The following is a 16,665-nucleotide window of genomic DNA, read 5'->3' as shown; positions in this document are numbered from 1 at the left end:
GCAGAGCACTGGGGAGGAACGGTGAAGGTCAGAGCAGAGAGGTCTGACCCTCTCCAACCCCCCGTGGAGCCCCTCCTGCACCACAGGCCCCCCTGAGTCACTGAAAAGTGAGGACTCCATCCTGTTCCTTCCCTCAGCTTCCCTGACCCCCTGCCAGCCCAGCCACCACGGGACTCTGGTCAGACCCAAGGTGTACAGTTCCACACATTTCCCTGCCGTGACTGATACTCTGGTTGCACAGCCTTGTGAGTCACTACAGGCCTGTGAAGGGGACCGAGCCAGGTGAAGTCTGGGTCTGGGCTGCCCCACAGTCCTCTGCCCTCCCCACCGGGAGATTCCCGTGGCCTCCTTTCCTTTGTCACGGGATCCCTCGGCTCGTAGCAGGGGTGGCCTGTGCACTCACTAGTGGTCTACAAACTTCATAAATTATGGGTCAGAACCCACTAGTGGGTTGTAAAGTCAATTGAGTGGATCAAAACATTTTGAGGAAATAAGATGGCCAGGATGGGATGGGATGGGATAAACGAAGGCAACCACTGTTTCATGACACTTTAGTTTTTGCTGCATGAATATGTGTGCTAAGTTGAAACGTGAAAAAAGTTTCTTATTATGGACCACAGACAAAATTGTTTGAAAAATACTGGTCAACAAAGGGTAAAGTCGACAACTGCGTCCTGGCCCCTGAGCTCCTCCCATGGATCCCTGAAAGTGTCTCTGCCACGCTCCTCTCTTCCTCTCTTTTTTCCTTCCTTTCCATTCAAGAAAATCCTCACTTTGGAACAAAAATAATAGCTAACACTTATTAAGCACCTACTATGTGCCTGGTGTTGACCTAAGTAAGAACTTTATGGGCCCACAATCCTCACAGCAATTCTAAAAGGATGTGCTTGGACTCAGACGACTTGGGAGCTTGTTGAGTGAGTGATATGGGCATGTTATGTCACCCCTCTGAAACCTGCGGCAATGCACACAGCGGATGGGGGACAAGGCCCCAAGTCCTCTCTTCTCCTTCAACTGTCTTTTTTTTCTCCAGTGGAGCTGCTGTCATCCTCAAATGCCTGCCACCCCACCCCCTCCCTGGAATCCTGAGCCCAAAGAGGAAGGATTCCACAGCCATTGGGGCAGACCAAGGAAAACCTCCAAAACTCTTTAAATTCTGTTGTCAAGAATCAATCCTACGGCCCATATTTATAGAGAGATAACAGCATGATAGCATTTGATGCAAATATGAAATAGCGCACTTTTAAAATATCTACACAGTCTTTATACACAAAATTTGAAAGAATGAAACCACCCAATTCTTTTTTACTTCATCAAGAATCGCTTAATTAATTTCCAAGTAGGTTGGCCTAGGGAATTAGAAATTGTTTTCACCACCACCAGATGGCAGCACCGCTGGTATAGACCCCTGTCATCCCGGGTTGCTGGCCCATTGCTGCTCCTGCACCGCTGTCTACGTGCACAGGACTTTTCTTCTTGCGATTAGGGGAACTATTATGCTGTTATTTTAACATTCACTGTTATTATAATTTAAAATCTTCTTTATACCCTATAACAATGTCATTATTCATTAAGTAGTGGTGGCCATGCTCATGCTGAAAAATGTACCCAAAAATCAATAACTTTGGTACGGAAGTTAAATGTGATAAAACGCGATGAGGAAGGCCAAGCAAGACCATGCTACCCTAGGCTGTTAATTTAGGAGAGAGCATTCTGCGAGGGATGAGAGAGAGTGCTGAGAAAATAAAAAGGAGCATTAAGGCAAAGATACACTTCACCGGTTATGGATTTATGTGCTCCCAGAATACATCCCCCCCTACTTTTTACATTAATTCCTATGGGAAAATTAGTCTTAAAATATGTTCATTTTGAATTATGCAGGGTCTCCTAGCACTTGTCCCTGGCATAAAATGCAACCTCATCATACTGAAAATGCAAATATCCAAGGAGATGTAACAAATGAACAAAATCATTCACACTAAAGTACAAACAGCTGATATTAGATCCTTTGTGTAGCACAAGGAAGGGAACTGTAAGCCTGAAAGAGGGTTTAGACTAGCAAGGAGGAATTAAAACACAAAACGAGAGAGCCCAATGTCCCACAGCAGGACCAAGTCTCCTGCTGCACTAAGAATAACCCAGATCGCACAGGATGGAGGGCATGAGACAGGAGGAACCCGTCAAAAATACTGTGCACCCCTCAGCGACTTGAAAACCCAAAGCAGATCCCACTTCCCTGTTAAGTGCATGTCTTGTCCACGCGGGTCTCACCCTCACTTAGCATCCCATTGTATAAGCGTTATCCTATTTAAGGCTCAGGAAACAGCCCTGTGTGGCAGGTGCTATTATTCCTCATAGAGAGCTGAGAAACCAAGGCTCAACCAGCTGCTCAGCTCGCCAAGGGCCCCCAGTTACAGAGTCACCGAGCAGAGATGCCCACCAGGCTGTGGTGCTAAATCCAGCGTCTTTCCACTGTCCTACAGAGGTCTGCTGTGGCGCAAATCATCCTCGATAAAAGTGTTAGCCCAGATGTGTCGTTCCTGCCTCCCCAGCTCGTCTCCCCTTCTCGAGAACCATCCACAGCAGCAGTGGACGCCAGGCCCTGAGGGCTTGGGTTCCAGATGAGGCCCCTCACAATAAGAAGTAGCCGCTGGCCCTGGGGGAGGTCGTGCATTCTTAGTATCTCTGGTGAAGGGCATCAGAGGTCCAAAGGCAGCTTGGGATCTCAGAGTCCATCTGCTTTGATGGCTTATCCCTGACAAGATGCCCTAATCTTCTGTGACATCATAATTGACTCCAAAGCAACGGCATCGAGTGTGTTTTAAGGAACCAGAGCAGATAAACACATTAAGGCAAAGAGCCTGAGAATGGGCTTACGGAGGCCCCGGAAAAAGGAGAAAAGACACTGAAGGCCTGTCCACCCAGAAAGGCCAGAGCTGGGGGCGGTGGGAGGAGAGAGAGAAAGCCCCTGACTGGACGCCACTGCAGTGCTCTCCTTCCCACCTTCTACCAAAGCCGCTCAGCTCCTGCTTGCTCACCCAAAGGGCCCCTATCAGTTCCCTCTGCCTCCTCACCACCACAAACCCTTTATTTCAAACTGTGTTTATTAAACAAAAAACTGATTTCTCCATATATTGATCCGATCTATATAACATGTGTGTGGGGGTCCAGGGAAGATCTAGGAGATACATGAAATTGTTGCTTTTTTCTTTCAAGCCCAGGGCTGTCAACAACAGCTGCTTTCCACAGTAACACCCTGAGTTGATAAAAATGCTAGTCAAAGGCCAACCTGGATGTTTTGTGAGTTCCTGCATCTGAGATTCCCAGGTTGGTTTTGGCCAAATGGAAAATTTGGAGCCAGTAGAGGTCACACCCCCTGCAGACACATCTATGAGTGAGGAACGCAAAGTGGGGAGTCGGGGGTGGCCTTCTTGAGGGGACCTTGGGGGAATGGGCTGCCCAGGAACGTGGCACTGGAGGGCAGGGGCAGCTGCTGCTCTGGCTGCCCGCCTGACGGCAGGTTGTCCAGGTGTGGTGTGCCGTGCCAGGGCCTGACATCAGCCTCAGCCCAGGCTTCTGCTGCAGACCATGGACAACGGCCTCAGGTGCTTGGGGAGAGGGCGGCAGGGGAAATGGGAGTCATACAGCTGAGTTGGAGTCTCCCTAGATGTGGAAACTGGCTGAGCACTTGTTCCCATATCAGGGGCTTCGGGGACACAAGGAGTCACCACACCTAAGTCCCTGCCCTCGAGAAGCCCGCAGGCTGAGGGGAAATAGAACACAGTTAACTGAAGTCCGTGCTGACCACTCCAAAGGGGACTTAGGCCAATGCGCGGGCTCTTGCTGACTGAAGCCCTTGAGGTGGGGCGGGGTGCTAAGGGAAATGTGCATGCACCCCGATATACAAGACTAGGAAGCACCTCCAAGTGTCCACTGTAGACAGAGCACCTCCCAGCCCCGCCCCAGGCAAGGAGTCACCTAGGTGGGGAGCAGAAGGTTCCTGGGGGCTCCTGAGCCCACCAGCCAGTGTGGAAGACGGGCGCACGGGCACGGGCTCAAGTGGCCACCACCTGATTAATGCGTCAGGGAAGCCAGCAAGTGCCCAAGCATCGGGGGTGTTGAGAACTAACTCTCCCTGTGGAGATCTGGGCACGGGCTCAGAGGCAGGTGTGAGCAGGGCTCGGAGGGACTCAGGCAGAAGGACGCCCCAGGCAGAGGGCACGGCCTGCCGGGTCTGGAGGAGGGACTGTGCGGGGCAGCGCCAGTTACCGTTCTGCTTGGCCGTCTCGTAGTCCTCCTTGCACACCAGCCGTCCATCCTCCATGAGGTAGAACTCGTCCCCCGTGGCCAGCTGCCGGTTACAGATGATACAGGCGAAGCAGTGCAGGTGGTAAACGAAGTCCTGCGCCTTGCGGACCACCTGGGTCGGCGGGATGCCCTGCTGGCAGGCCGTGCATTTCGTGCCGAAGCGCCTGTCAGGGCAGCATGAAAGGATTAGGGCGCAGGGCATCCAGCTTCCCCCCCTTCCCATCAGCCCTCTCCCACCCCACCACTCCGGGGGGTCCCTGGACATCAACCCCCGGGCCACCCAGTGCTGACCATCTCATCCCTCTGCCTCCAACTGGCCTCATTGCTTTATGTTTGGGCTCTTTAACCCCAAAATAAGGGGCTGGATCAGAATCAGTTTCCAATGCCTTGTCCAAGGCTGACATCCCCGGGCTCCAAATTGCCCAATAAACATCCATTAATTCACTCAGGACCTCAGGCGCGTCTAAGTCCCCTCTGAACACACAGTGCCCTCTGAACACCCTTCGCCTCCTGGTTTCTCCAACTCTATGGTGAGGCCTAGAGGACCAGCCCACAGGGCCACTGCGTGAGCCCATGAGCTGCTGCTGTGCATAAAGCAGACAGCAAATCCGCTCTTCACGTGCCCCCCACCAGAGGAGCCTGGGTGGCCAGGAGACAACACATGCCAGTGCCACCCTGGAGCTCCAGAGAAATCGCACCTCTCGAGAGCTGCTCTCTCCTGCCTCTCCGCTCTGCCTGGCACACCCCAAAGCCCCCCAGGCCCACCCCTATCTCCTTCCTATGCATAGCACCTGAGATGTGGTGGTCCAGGGTGGGCTCAGGAATCTGCATTTCCATGCCCCTGTGCCATGCAGGGCAGGAAGTCTGCAGACCTGTTTGAAAAATGCCACTTCAGACTCCACTCCCCTGGTCTACACCTCTTGGACCAGCACCGAGGCAAGAGGAAGGCACCCGCTGCCACCCTGGGCTAGGGTTAGGAAGGGACACCTTGGAAATGTAGTCCAGTGGGGTCATTTCAGCTCCTTTCCCGGTTCTGCCCATGGACACAGAACCACAGCAGCGGCCATAGAGGCCAGTGGAAACATTTGGGGCCAGGGTAGGCGTGGGCGAGGAGGTGGGGTTCTCCTCTGCAGGTGAGCCCTCCCTCACTTCAGGAGGGACGGGGGAGGCGTGGGGGAGGCAGGGGCAGAGTTTAAAACAGCAATCAACCTAATTATTCATGACATTTCACACAGCACAACTTTATCTTCTTCAGGATGAAAGACTTCGCCTAATGGATCTGGGGAAGGTTTGATTTTAATGGTCCTTTTAACTAATGCTTATAGGCAGCCTGATTTCCCCTGAAAGGACAGTACATATTTCATCCACATTAATACCAAATAAATTAATTATGGTCATGGCTATCATGATGAATCCCAGATTAATGCAGAATGATGGGTCTCTTACGCAGTAATGATACCTGCCGGGGGGCCGCAAGGGCCTGGAGCAGGCGTGGCCAGCTATTGCCTCAGAAGCCCCCCTCCCGGGGACATGGTGTCACAGTGAGAAGTAGGGGGGGTCTCTAAGTCTAGATGGGTAACCCCGGAAAGAGCCAGGAGTGTGGTTCGGGGCTGACCGCTCTTCTGAGGCCAGACCTGAGAAGGGCGTTGGGGTGTGAGGGGCTGAGGCATTTGGTTGGAAGTACCCCAGACGTCTGAACTCCTGGAATGGTTCTTGGGTTTGCGAGGAGGGTGGGGTGCATGAAGCAGGCCTCTTTACAGCCAGCATTTTCAGCCTGAGGCACAGGACAGGCTCTGGAAACTACTCCCAAGGTGTTCAAAATTGTGTATCTAGAGGGGTGCCTGGGCTTTCAATAGATTCTCAGAGGGATCCAGGACCCAGAAAATTAGAGGTCATGTTTGTTGAAGCAATACATCACTGAATAAAGAACTACAGTTTTAAAGGCTATGCACGGAGATGGCTAAATGTGAGGATGTAGAACAAAGTAAGCTGTCAGTTCTAGAATGTTCTGTATCTCCCAGAACACAGGTGAGAACCAGGCTTCTGTGACAGCTGTTATCTAACCACATCACCTATATTAAAGAAGAAGCTCTATCCTATGGAGTGTGTGTGTGTGTGTGTGCGTGTGTGCGTGCGTGTGTGTGTGTGTGTGTGTGTGTGTGTGTGTTTGGAGGACAAAGAGAAAGGAAACTTGTATATGTGTTTTCAAAATGCCTGCAGTTTTTATATCCAGTCCAGGCCAATTCTCAAAGCAGGGATTCAAAATGAAACAGTGCCTCATGCTCACTGCAACCCCAGCCCCCAAATAAACTACACCAAATCTGGGATGTCCAAAGCCTTCACTGCAAACATTGGAGCAGAAGCAGCTCCAGAGAAGAACTGGAGTTTTCCAAAAAGCAAGTCCTATTTTGTAGATAAAACAGGGGGACAGAGACTGGAGCAGGAGGAGGGCTGAGGGAAGACTCTAGGACAGAGCAGGGAGCCCCTCCCCAGCAGCTTGTCCCACAGAGAGGGCCACCTCTCTCACCACCACAAAGCAGACAGTGGCTTTCAGTAACCAGAAACCCAGTTGACACCAGCGCCCCAGAGACATGAAAGATAACGGGGGTATAAATTTAATCTACATACCGACAGTGATTCATGTGTGAGGGTGGCAAGTGCACAAGAAAAATGAAAAATAAATGGACTTTTCCACCAGCGTTTTTTAGCAATTGAAGCAATTTTCCTGATTGTGGGATTTATACCGATGGTAAGTGGAAGTTGCTTCTTATTACCTTTCTCCCCTGGAGCACAGCCAGCAGGAAGCTTGCTGAGGGGACGGCATGCACGCCTTGACCCCCAGGGTTCCCCAACATGGCACAACCCCAGGGGGCACCCTACCTCCACGTCTGGTGAGAACCATGGACCCAGAACAATGTGTTATCCTGTGTGGGGGCAGGGGTGGCATATGATGAAGATACTTTGTTTCTAGAGCTAGGACAGGCCGGAGTCACAGCCATGGCCTGGATAAATTACACAACTTGTTCTGTGACGGGTACAGTGACACGGCCATAGCTAAAATTCGCTGGTCCGAAACGAGGTCTAATGGTGAACTTGGCTGCTACACAGAGAAACAATGCTCTAACCAACCTGACCAAATTTGAAGGGTGCTGGGGGTGGGGCCAGAGCTGAATACCAACCACGGAAGACGCTTCCTGGGGATTTCCCAGGCAGTACCCGCTTTATCCTCTCACTGAGCACCTACTGTGTGCAGGACCCGCCCAGTCGGGTGCAAACTGCACTGGGCTCCCTCACCAGAAGGACAATCTCTGGTCAGCCCTGCCTGGCCAGGCTCCCGGGGAGCCCGCAGGGAAAGCAGCTAGAGCTGACTTACGTTACTTCCCTCCGATCAGCACCACTGGCAATTCTCATATCGTACCCAGCGTGGAGTAGGTGACAAAGACCCACTGGATGGGTGAATGTATGTATGCCTGCGTGAAGGCAGGATTCACACGCAACATAACTGCAGCTCCTATCGAAAGCTTTGCCAAGGGGGGAACCGAACCTCAGGTTGAAATGAGGCCCACAGTTTCCTAAAACATAAACTTTCCACCCTACTTTGTTGTCATCATCACACTCATTCCACAAATATCTCCTGAGAGCCTGACCTGAAAGATGGGCGTGAGGAGACCTTCTAACAGATGGGAAACTGAGGCTCAGATTGGGGAGGTGTTGGGTGCAGCTCACCCAGGCAACGAGTGAGAAAACCAGGGTTTGCACTTGGTGCTTCTGACGACACAGCTGGCACACAGCGGGCAGTAAAGGCAGCAAACGTCCACTGAGAAGCGGCCATGGTGCCCCTACCCTAGACTGGAACTTGGGTGGAGGGGCCTGTGCTCCTCAAGTGTCCCCAGCTTCTCTGAGCCACTGACCGTGAGGCTCCCAGCCCTGCCATGCCGTCGCCCCCGGGGGTGTCCGTTCCACACATGAACTGACGCTCCTCATCACCTTCCATGTTCCTAGAGCCGCGTCAGACCTGAGGGGCCTGGGCCTGCTGGCTGGAAACTGTACCAGACGTGACTGCCGACATTCAGGGGCTGCTCCTGAGCCTGGGAAAGGGGCCAGGCCTGTGTCCTGTTCTCACGCTCTGCTCCAGTGCCCAGCTTGGGCTCCCACCTGCCTGTCTTTCTGTCCACCCCTGCTGCTCTTGACAGGCCTGGTGAGGGTCACCTGACAGGTCTCAAGTGCAGGGGGTGCTGCAGAAAGACGGCAACAAGCAGGCCCTGTGGGCACCACATCTTCTAGAATCGGGCACAGATATTCTGGCACATTCCTGGTTTTAAGTTCTATCCTGTGATCAGGCCAGCTACCATATTCTGGTCACCAAAACTCTACAATAAAAGCAGCTCCCACTTCCCAAGCACCTGCTGTGTGCCCCTGTGAGTACCTCGTCTCACTTACTCCTCCCTACCAGCCCTCAGGCCCCAGCCCTGCTCCCCTCCTGTGGTAGTCATTGCCACCGCTACCACCTGCCCCCCAATCCCTTGGCGAGCTTGGCTCCGACCTCACCACCACTGTCACCATCCCTCGTGCCATATTCTCGGGGACATTGAGATCCACACGATAGTCCTTCCTGCCCTTGCCGTCTCCATTCTTTGACCTCTTCTCCTGAAGGTCATGGCCTCCACCCTTTGTCAGTCACTCGTTCCCATGGTCTACCCCACACCCTTCTGTTACCAGAAACTGCAACACCTCCAGGAATAACTTCCAACCGTCCGAGGTCCAGGTCCGAGCGCCACCTCCTGTCCTCCCAGCTCACTCTTCGCCCAGGACTCTGCAACCCCGCCAGGACTAGTTAACCTTTTCACTGTCCCTACTCCGCTCGTGGCCTCCATTCCTCCTTCCCTCCTCCCCCAGCAAAGATGCCCTGGTCCGTCTTACCAATCCCTCCCTGGCACACACCCTCAGCTCCCTGCCTCAGTGCAACCCTCCTCCTTCTCCACCCAGAGCTGAGAGACACACAGCACCTCGCCGATTGGGCTCACCTTAAGTGTATGCCCTGGACCTCAAGAGGACCCGTTGAAACCACCATACACCCCCCTAATTCATTCTCTCTCCCACCCTCCCAGATACCTTTTCTTTCTCAAGCCCCTGACCCTCTGTCTCGGCTGGTGGCCTGGCTTCCTATTTCCCTGGAGAAAAGAGAAACTCTCAGCAAAGACCTGCCATGCCTTCCCACTCTCCTGTCCGTCCACCCACCACCCCCACCTGCCCTCTGCCTCCTGTGCTCCTGTGCCAGGCTGACCGCCCACCTGGGCACAGAGTCCATTCCTTCTTGCCTCATAAGATCTTTCTTCCAGCAATCGTCCCCCTTGCCTCCCCCATCACTAATTTTTCTCTCTACTAGACCCGACCCAGCAGCATACAAGCATGCTATTATTTCTGCCACTTTACAAAAGCCCTCTTTTGACCCCACAGCTCCCCGCCTCTACCACCCGTTGCTCTACTCCCTTGAGAGACACGCTCCTCACAGGAGGGGTCTATGGGCAAGGTCTCTAATGCCCCTGCTCCCACGCTTCTCTTGAATCTACTCTGCTGGTTAATTTCATGTGTCAAGTTGACTGGGCCTCAGGGTACTCAGATATTTGGCTAAATATGATCCCGACTATGTCTGTGAGAGTGTTTTAGGGTGAGACTAACGTTTGAATCAGCAGACTGAGTAAAGTAGACGGTCCTCCGCAATGTGGGTGGGCCGCATCCAATCAGGTGAAGGCCTGACTAGAGCAAAAGGAGGAGCCTCCCGAGGGTAAGAGGGAACAGCTCCTGCCTGACTGCCTCGAGCTGGCACACTGACCTGTTCCTGTCTTTGGAGTCAAACTGACACATCAGCTCTCCTGGGGTCTCCAGCCTGCCGGCTTTTGGACCGGACCTTACACTCTCAGCTGTCTGGCTCTCCAGCTTGCTGACTGCCGATTCTGGGGCTTCTCAGCCTCAGAAATCACGTGAGCCCATCCTTATAATAAATCTCTCCTCTCTCTCTCTCTCTCTCACACACACACACACACACACACACACACACACACACACACGTGTCTCCCTGACCTTACCACAGCACTGGCTCCCTGGCTCTCCTCAGGACACTGCACTCACTTGGTCTCAGGACCCAGCTGTCCTGGTCTGCTCTTCCCCTCTGGCAGCCTCCCCACCATCTCCCACACCCCGTCCCCGGCTGACCCCACTCCTCTGGGATGTCACTTCCATCTCCAGCCCAGAGCTCTCACCGAACTCCAGACCAGCGTGCCTCTCTGCCTGCCCTGCAAGCATCTCTACTTAGGTGTCTCAACTCCTGACCTTCCCCAGAATCTGTTCCTCCTGTGGTTTGCCCCATCGCAGAGAAGGGTGATTTCATTCTTCGAATCGCTCAGGCCCAAAGCGTTCGATACCCCCATCAGATGTGTCAGCGAATCCTGTTGGCTGTGCCCAAAATTACGTCAAGAACTGAACCGCTTCCCACCATGTCCATCTCTGCCCCCCTAGTTCAGGCACCACCACCCCTCGCCCACAGCTGCTTCTGTCAGGGTCCCCTGACTTCAGCCCTTGGCCTGAATCTATTCTCCACCCAGTAGCCACACAGGGGTCCTGCGTCAGGCCACCTCACTCCCCTGCTCAAAGCTTTCCCGTGGCTCCCCTCTCACTCAGAGTAAAGGTCCAAGTCCCTTCCCGGCCACCAGGACCCTCCACCATCCAGCCCCCATTGCCGTCCTCGCCTCAGCTCAGCCCGTCTGCCCCTTCCTCACCCCAGCCATGCTGGCTCCTTGGCCGGCACTGCTTCCTCGGCTTGGGACACTTCCTCAGATAGCTTCGTGGCTCATGCCTGCCTTTCCTACCGGTCTCCCCTCCAGTGTCGCCTTCCCCAGGGGCATTCCTTGACCACCTCTGCACCCCCCAACCCTTCCTCTCCTCTCTGCAATGGATGTACTGTGCATTTCTTGTTTGTTTATTGTCTTTCTCCCTCTCTGGAAGGGACGTCTCTGTTTTGTTCCCTGCAGAATCCAGTACCTAAAGCAGTGCCTGGCCCAGGCTATGTGCTCAGGGACTATTTGGTGAGTAAATAACGTCTGACCCACGTCTATAGCATGCTTTAATACAGGTACCCCCATTTGTAGAGGAGGAAACGAGTTCAGGGAGATCGGGTAACGTGCCAGAGGCCTCACAGCCATAAATGGTGGAGCTGGGATTTGAACTCAATGCTCTTCCCTACTCTTGGCCGTTGGGAGGCAGTCGGGTGGGGGGGGGCAGCCAGCCAGCCTCCCATGGTGGGGAACTGCCACAGCACAACGCACCATCCCCAGGAAACAAAATGCTGCATAACTTAATTTTATGCTTTAATTGCTTGGCGGTGATTTACAGCGGGCCGTATATTATTTTCCCAGCTGACACTTCCCTACATGTATTTCTTTTATCTATCAGCACACTTGACAGGTAAGTTGCTGATATTTACTGTTACTGTATGTACCAATATTTCCAGCATATATCAGCACCTCAGCCATGTCATGGGCACATAAAGTTCTGCCCGAGAATGGTCAGCCTTCTCCAGACATAGACAGGGGCCACGTTTGGAGGCCTGACACCAGAGGATGCTAGAGCTTTGGGGAGTGGGGACACAGCCTCCACCCCCCCAGGCACACACTCACACATACACTTCCCACGCCTACCAGAACTGCCCCCAGTGCTCTGCTTTTTATTTGGGGGGTATTTAATACAACGTTCTTCTTTTTCACAAGTGTTCAATATTATTTTGAAATGAATGCTACTGGAAAAGCCTTAGAACCAGTGACCCAGTCCAACTCCCTCATTTAACACAGAAGGAAACTGAGGCCCAGAGAGGGATAGTGACTTGCCCAAGATCACACAGCTCAGTCAGTTAGTGGCAAAAAAGGAGCTAGAATCCAGCTGTCCCTTTCCCTCTGCCACACTTGTCCTCCTTCCCTGCTGGGGGTAGGTTTGCTTCCCAAGAGACAATGGGATGTGTAGAACCCCTTCCTCTTCTACAAGAGCCCAGGCCCTGCCCTTCATTTCTGTAAATGTGCATTAAACACGTAGTATGCACCCGGCACCGTCAAGTGAACTATCTCATTTAAACCACACAGCAGCCCTTACAGGTAGGTGTTATTATTCCCTTGACACAGATGGGGACAGGCTGGGAGCAGTGGGCTGATGGCCCAACACCACTCTAACTCCTTCCCATTCCTTTCCTCCAGGAAGATTTTCCTAATCTTCCCTCTTTATTCCCGGCTAGTTCTCTGCCAAGGTGTTAGCTCAGCTGTTACCAAATTACCCTGAGCAGAAGAGCCACCCCTGACTCCTGACGCTGGGCCCAGAATCCACACTTTTAACAAGCCCCCCTGCAATGTCCCCTGTACGGCTGTTCCATGGACCACTCTTTGAGAAACCCATGCGATGGATGCACTGGGCCCTCCTGTGGCATCTGCATGTTGCTTGTTGTTTCTCAAGTCCCTCGAGAGCCAAGCACTCATTCTGAATGGTGGTGTGGCAGGTGCTGAGACAGGCAGTGGCCCTACCCACGCCCCTCACACCACACCCCGGGCTAACCCACTGTCTGACCCACCACACCCACCACAGAGCCCAAGTCTGGTCTGTGGCTTCTCCTTAAGCAGGGCTTCCAGGGGCACAGACAGATCCCCAGGAACCAGAGCAACAAGCCAGAGACTGGCTCTCACAGGACCCCCACCCCACTCCTGCCATGTGACCTCAGCCAGAGAACCAGCAAGAAATGGGGTTGAGCCAGATGAGAGCTAAGCATGCAAGTGTCAGGAGGCGATGGGGCAACGTGGCCGGAGCCCGGCCTGGCAGGAGGAGCAGCTGATTGGGAAAGCTTCCAGCGGTGCAGAGGTGTGGTGACAGGGGCCCGAGAGAGGACAGAGGCAGCAGGGATGAAAGAGAGGGCATTTGGGAGGTGGACCGTGACTGGGTCCCTGAATGGAGGGGTTTACGAGGCACAGGAGAGAGATGGAGGCTGAGCCTCCGCGACGAGGAGAGTACACTGCTGGCTGGTGTGTTTTCCTGGAGTAAAGAAGCTGCCCACACCTCCCACTCCCAAGTCACCCAGATCCCTCTTTGCTTGGGGACCCCACTTGCACAGCCCAGGTGCCACCTGACTCCCAGGTGTAACTCTTTGGTTCCATTCCCCCAAGGCAGCAAAGTCTCTGGGTTGCAGGTTCCACAGATGTCAGGAGGCCATCATCAGGGGCTGGGCTGGAGGCAGTGGGGGGGGGGACTGCAGAGGGGGGGCGGGCACAGCTGAACTGAGTGCTGGAGGCAGGCAGACAGATAATCCACGGACTCATCACCCCTGATATACAGCCTCAGATCCCAGGGGGCACTGCTCAGCTAAGTAATTGCTTCTGCCTTGATTACCGGCCTTCGCAAATGACTGTGGGCCTGGTCCCACCAGTGTGTTTGAATCTTACAAATGTCCACACACTCTGCCACTATCTGCACCATCTGATCGTTACCTTAAAAGGTTTAATTTGCTTAGCGAGGGAATTAGACTATAAACTATTCAGAAATTATGGAAAGTCGCATGTCAAAGAGACCCTCCCCCTGTGAGTTCCTTAAGCACATTTTGAGAGAGAGAGAACTATAGGTGTGTAGTTATCAGAAATAACAAGTGACCTGGCAAGAACCTGGCCCCAGATTCGACCCGTGACCAGCCCCAGAACTGAAGGGGCCTCTTCTTGGAGTCACAGGGTGCCAGTCAGCAAGAGGTGGCCACACAAGCACAAGCACAGCTCCGGTCCCTCAGGCTGGAGCTGGAAACCTCACTCTGAGAAGTGAAGGTGAGGGCTGCAACTACTGCCACAGAGCTCTGGACCACACAGGGAAGGGTGTCATCCTGTGGGGAAACTCATGCGGGCTTCTTACACCACCCCCACACCCAGAGGTAGGCAGTGGTTCCAATCGCCTGACCTACCATGGCCCCAGGACACGGCCCCACCTCCCACCCCAGGACTCTGTCTGGCCTGAGGCCTTTTGTAGCCTCTGCCCCCAGGACCCTCCTTCTCTCTTTTTCTCTCCTCCTATGTAGATAAAACCATCACGACCTTATTAAAAACCGCTACTAATAATGATAACTAAGCACTTCCTTCTTTCATCACACTCACTCCTCATAGTAACTCTGAAAGGAGATATTTTTATTCCTATCCTTTCGTAGAAATGGGAGAGTGAAGCTCAGAGCGGTCCAATGCCCCAAATCCACACTGAGCCGGGATTCAAACCCACACCTACTCCCTCTATGAAGTCCACCCCACAGAGATGCAGCTGGCTTTGTCCCATCTTAGCCAATGTCCTGTGGGCATCTTCCCAGCGGAGAGATGGAAGCCCAGGTCACCAGAGTGACAGGACAAGGTCACTAGTGAAGACCTGACAGGAGCCAGCGAAACCACCTTGTGGCCGGGCCAAACACAGAGTGTGCGGGAGCTGAAACAGACTGTTCTGAACTGTGGGGATAAATCAGCGGCTCCTGGGCTCCCAAGGACGCCGCTTACCTGCCCTTGGCTGACAGCCCTGCCGACTGCCTGGAGATTGACTGGCTGGGGGAGGGGCGGAGCCGCCTGGCCGGGTGAGCAGCCCACACAGCCACCCACTGACAAGCGACACAGCAGCCCTCATCCCAGCTGGTGCCCGACAGTGCCCATCTCTGCCCACCAGGCAGGGCGACAATGCCCATCTCTGCTGGGGCAGGGAGACACCCCCAGAGAAGCATGAAGTTCTAGACAGGAATGCCCTGGAGTGGCAGTCACACCTCCGACTTCCGCACAACCCCTCTGGCAGACAGGTGGGAGTACACACTGCCAGTGGCCGGGGGTACAGCCTGAAGCTCCCCACAGGCCTGGAATGTCCTTGAAGGCTCTGCTTTAATATGTGTATGACCGTGGCTCTTTGATTCCATAGCTATGTTTGTTTTCATATTACAGGGATCGCTGGTTTGTTTCCCACATCTTCGTGTAAATCCACATCTTTACCCTGTGGTGTATCCCCAGCATACGGCCGTGTGCCCTCCCAGCTCTGCCAGGCTACCCTCACCTCCATCTAAGGGGTTCTAGACCATTAAAAGTCATGTCAACGGAAGGTCTCAAACCTGGGGTGGGGGGTGGGAGGGGAAAAGGCTGGAAGCCAGCACAGGCCCCTGACCCCCTGGCCCTCCAGGGCTGTGGGTCAAGTGGCCACAGTCAGGGCCAGAAACCCAGAGATACTGATCAAGTACCTGGTATCATGCTGACACGGTTTGTACCGTCTCTTCTTCCCGTCTCCCAGAAACTCTGTGGGTTAGAACGAGTGTCTCTTCACAGATATGGGAATAGGTTCAGAGAGGTCTAGGCACTTGTTTGCTGACAAACAGCTAGTAAAAGACAGGCTAGGAATTCAACAGCATTCCGTTTGGGTTCCCCACACCACTCTGCTCGTAAAATTTTGCAAAATGCCCCAGTGTGCCTGGTCTCCTGAAGCAGCCACCATCAACATTCCCATTTTTCCTAAAGACACTGGAGCTCAGAGATGTCAAGGAACTTGCCTCAGGGCACCCAGCTGACAGACGCAGTACTTGAACCAGTTCCTGCAGCACAGAACCCGCAGTCAGCTTGTGACACACCACACTGCATCAGTCAACCGAGTGCCTCTCCTCTCGAGCCTCAGAATTTTATTTCCTTTGGAGACAGGGGATCCAAGGACCCGAGAAGCAACAACAACAAACAACAGCAAAAATCAGCCAATGTTACTGAGCAAGACAGAGTTCAGCCCCAAAAGAAAAATGCAACAACCACAGAGTACAACCTACAACACTTCTTTGTCTGTGCACACACCAACATCGCCCTCTGCTGCCAGTCACCAGTATTACCACGTCTCCCCCAGCGGAAGGCTGACCCCCAGCGTTCCCCTCCGTCCTCCCCCCACTTCAGAGGTATAACACACCTGCAAGGGGCCACTCTTTATAGTACAGTCTTGATTCAAAACACTTCACCGGGATGGCTCCGTTGGTTAGAGCACGAGCTCTCAACAACAAGATTGCCGGTTCAATTCCCACCCCCTGCAACTAAAGATTGAAAACGGCGGTGACTGGACTTGGAGCTGAGCTGCGCCCTCCACAACTAGATTGAAGGACAACAACTCGGAGCTCACAGGCCCTGGAGAAACACACTGTCCCCTAATATTCCCCAATAAATTTAAAAAAAAAGAAAACTTCACACAGAACAAAGGAAGCCCCTGAGGGCGTGCAAAGCAGTGGCTCTGCCCGTTGTGTCGGGCACAGTGATTTAAAAGGTTGATCCTAGAGCTTAGAACCACAGTGCTAATGGGTGA

At 53.4% G+C, this 16,665-nt stretch overlaps 1 protein-coding gene across 1 annotated transcript in view; it reads right to left on the bottom strand.

Annotated features, from left to right (window-relative positions):
• LHX4 (LIM homeobox 4) overlaps positions 1–16,665 on the bottom strand; it is a 41,948-nt gene that overhangs the window by 3,739 nt on the left and 21,544 nt on the right. The window contains exon 3 of the mRNA XM_033093518.1: positions 4,270–4,472. Within this exon, the coding sequence (XP_032949409.1) occupies positions 4,270–4,472 (203 nt within the window). The remainder of the gene's footprint in view (positions 1–4,269; positions 4,473–16,665) is intronic.

This window comes from Rhinolophus ferrumequinum, chromosome 22 (assembly GCF_004115265.2).
Source record: "Rhinolophus ferrumequinum isolate MPI-CBG mRhiFer1 chromosome 22, mRhiFer1_v1.p, whole genome shotgun sequence".
NCBI lineage: Eukaryota > Metazoa > Chordata > Mammalia > Chiroptera > Rhinolophidae > Rhinolophus > Rhinolophus ferrumequinum.
The sequence above is the reverse complement of the archived record's forward strand: the minus strand, read 5'-3'. Positions and strand labels throughout refer to the sequence as shown.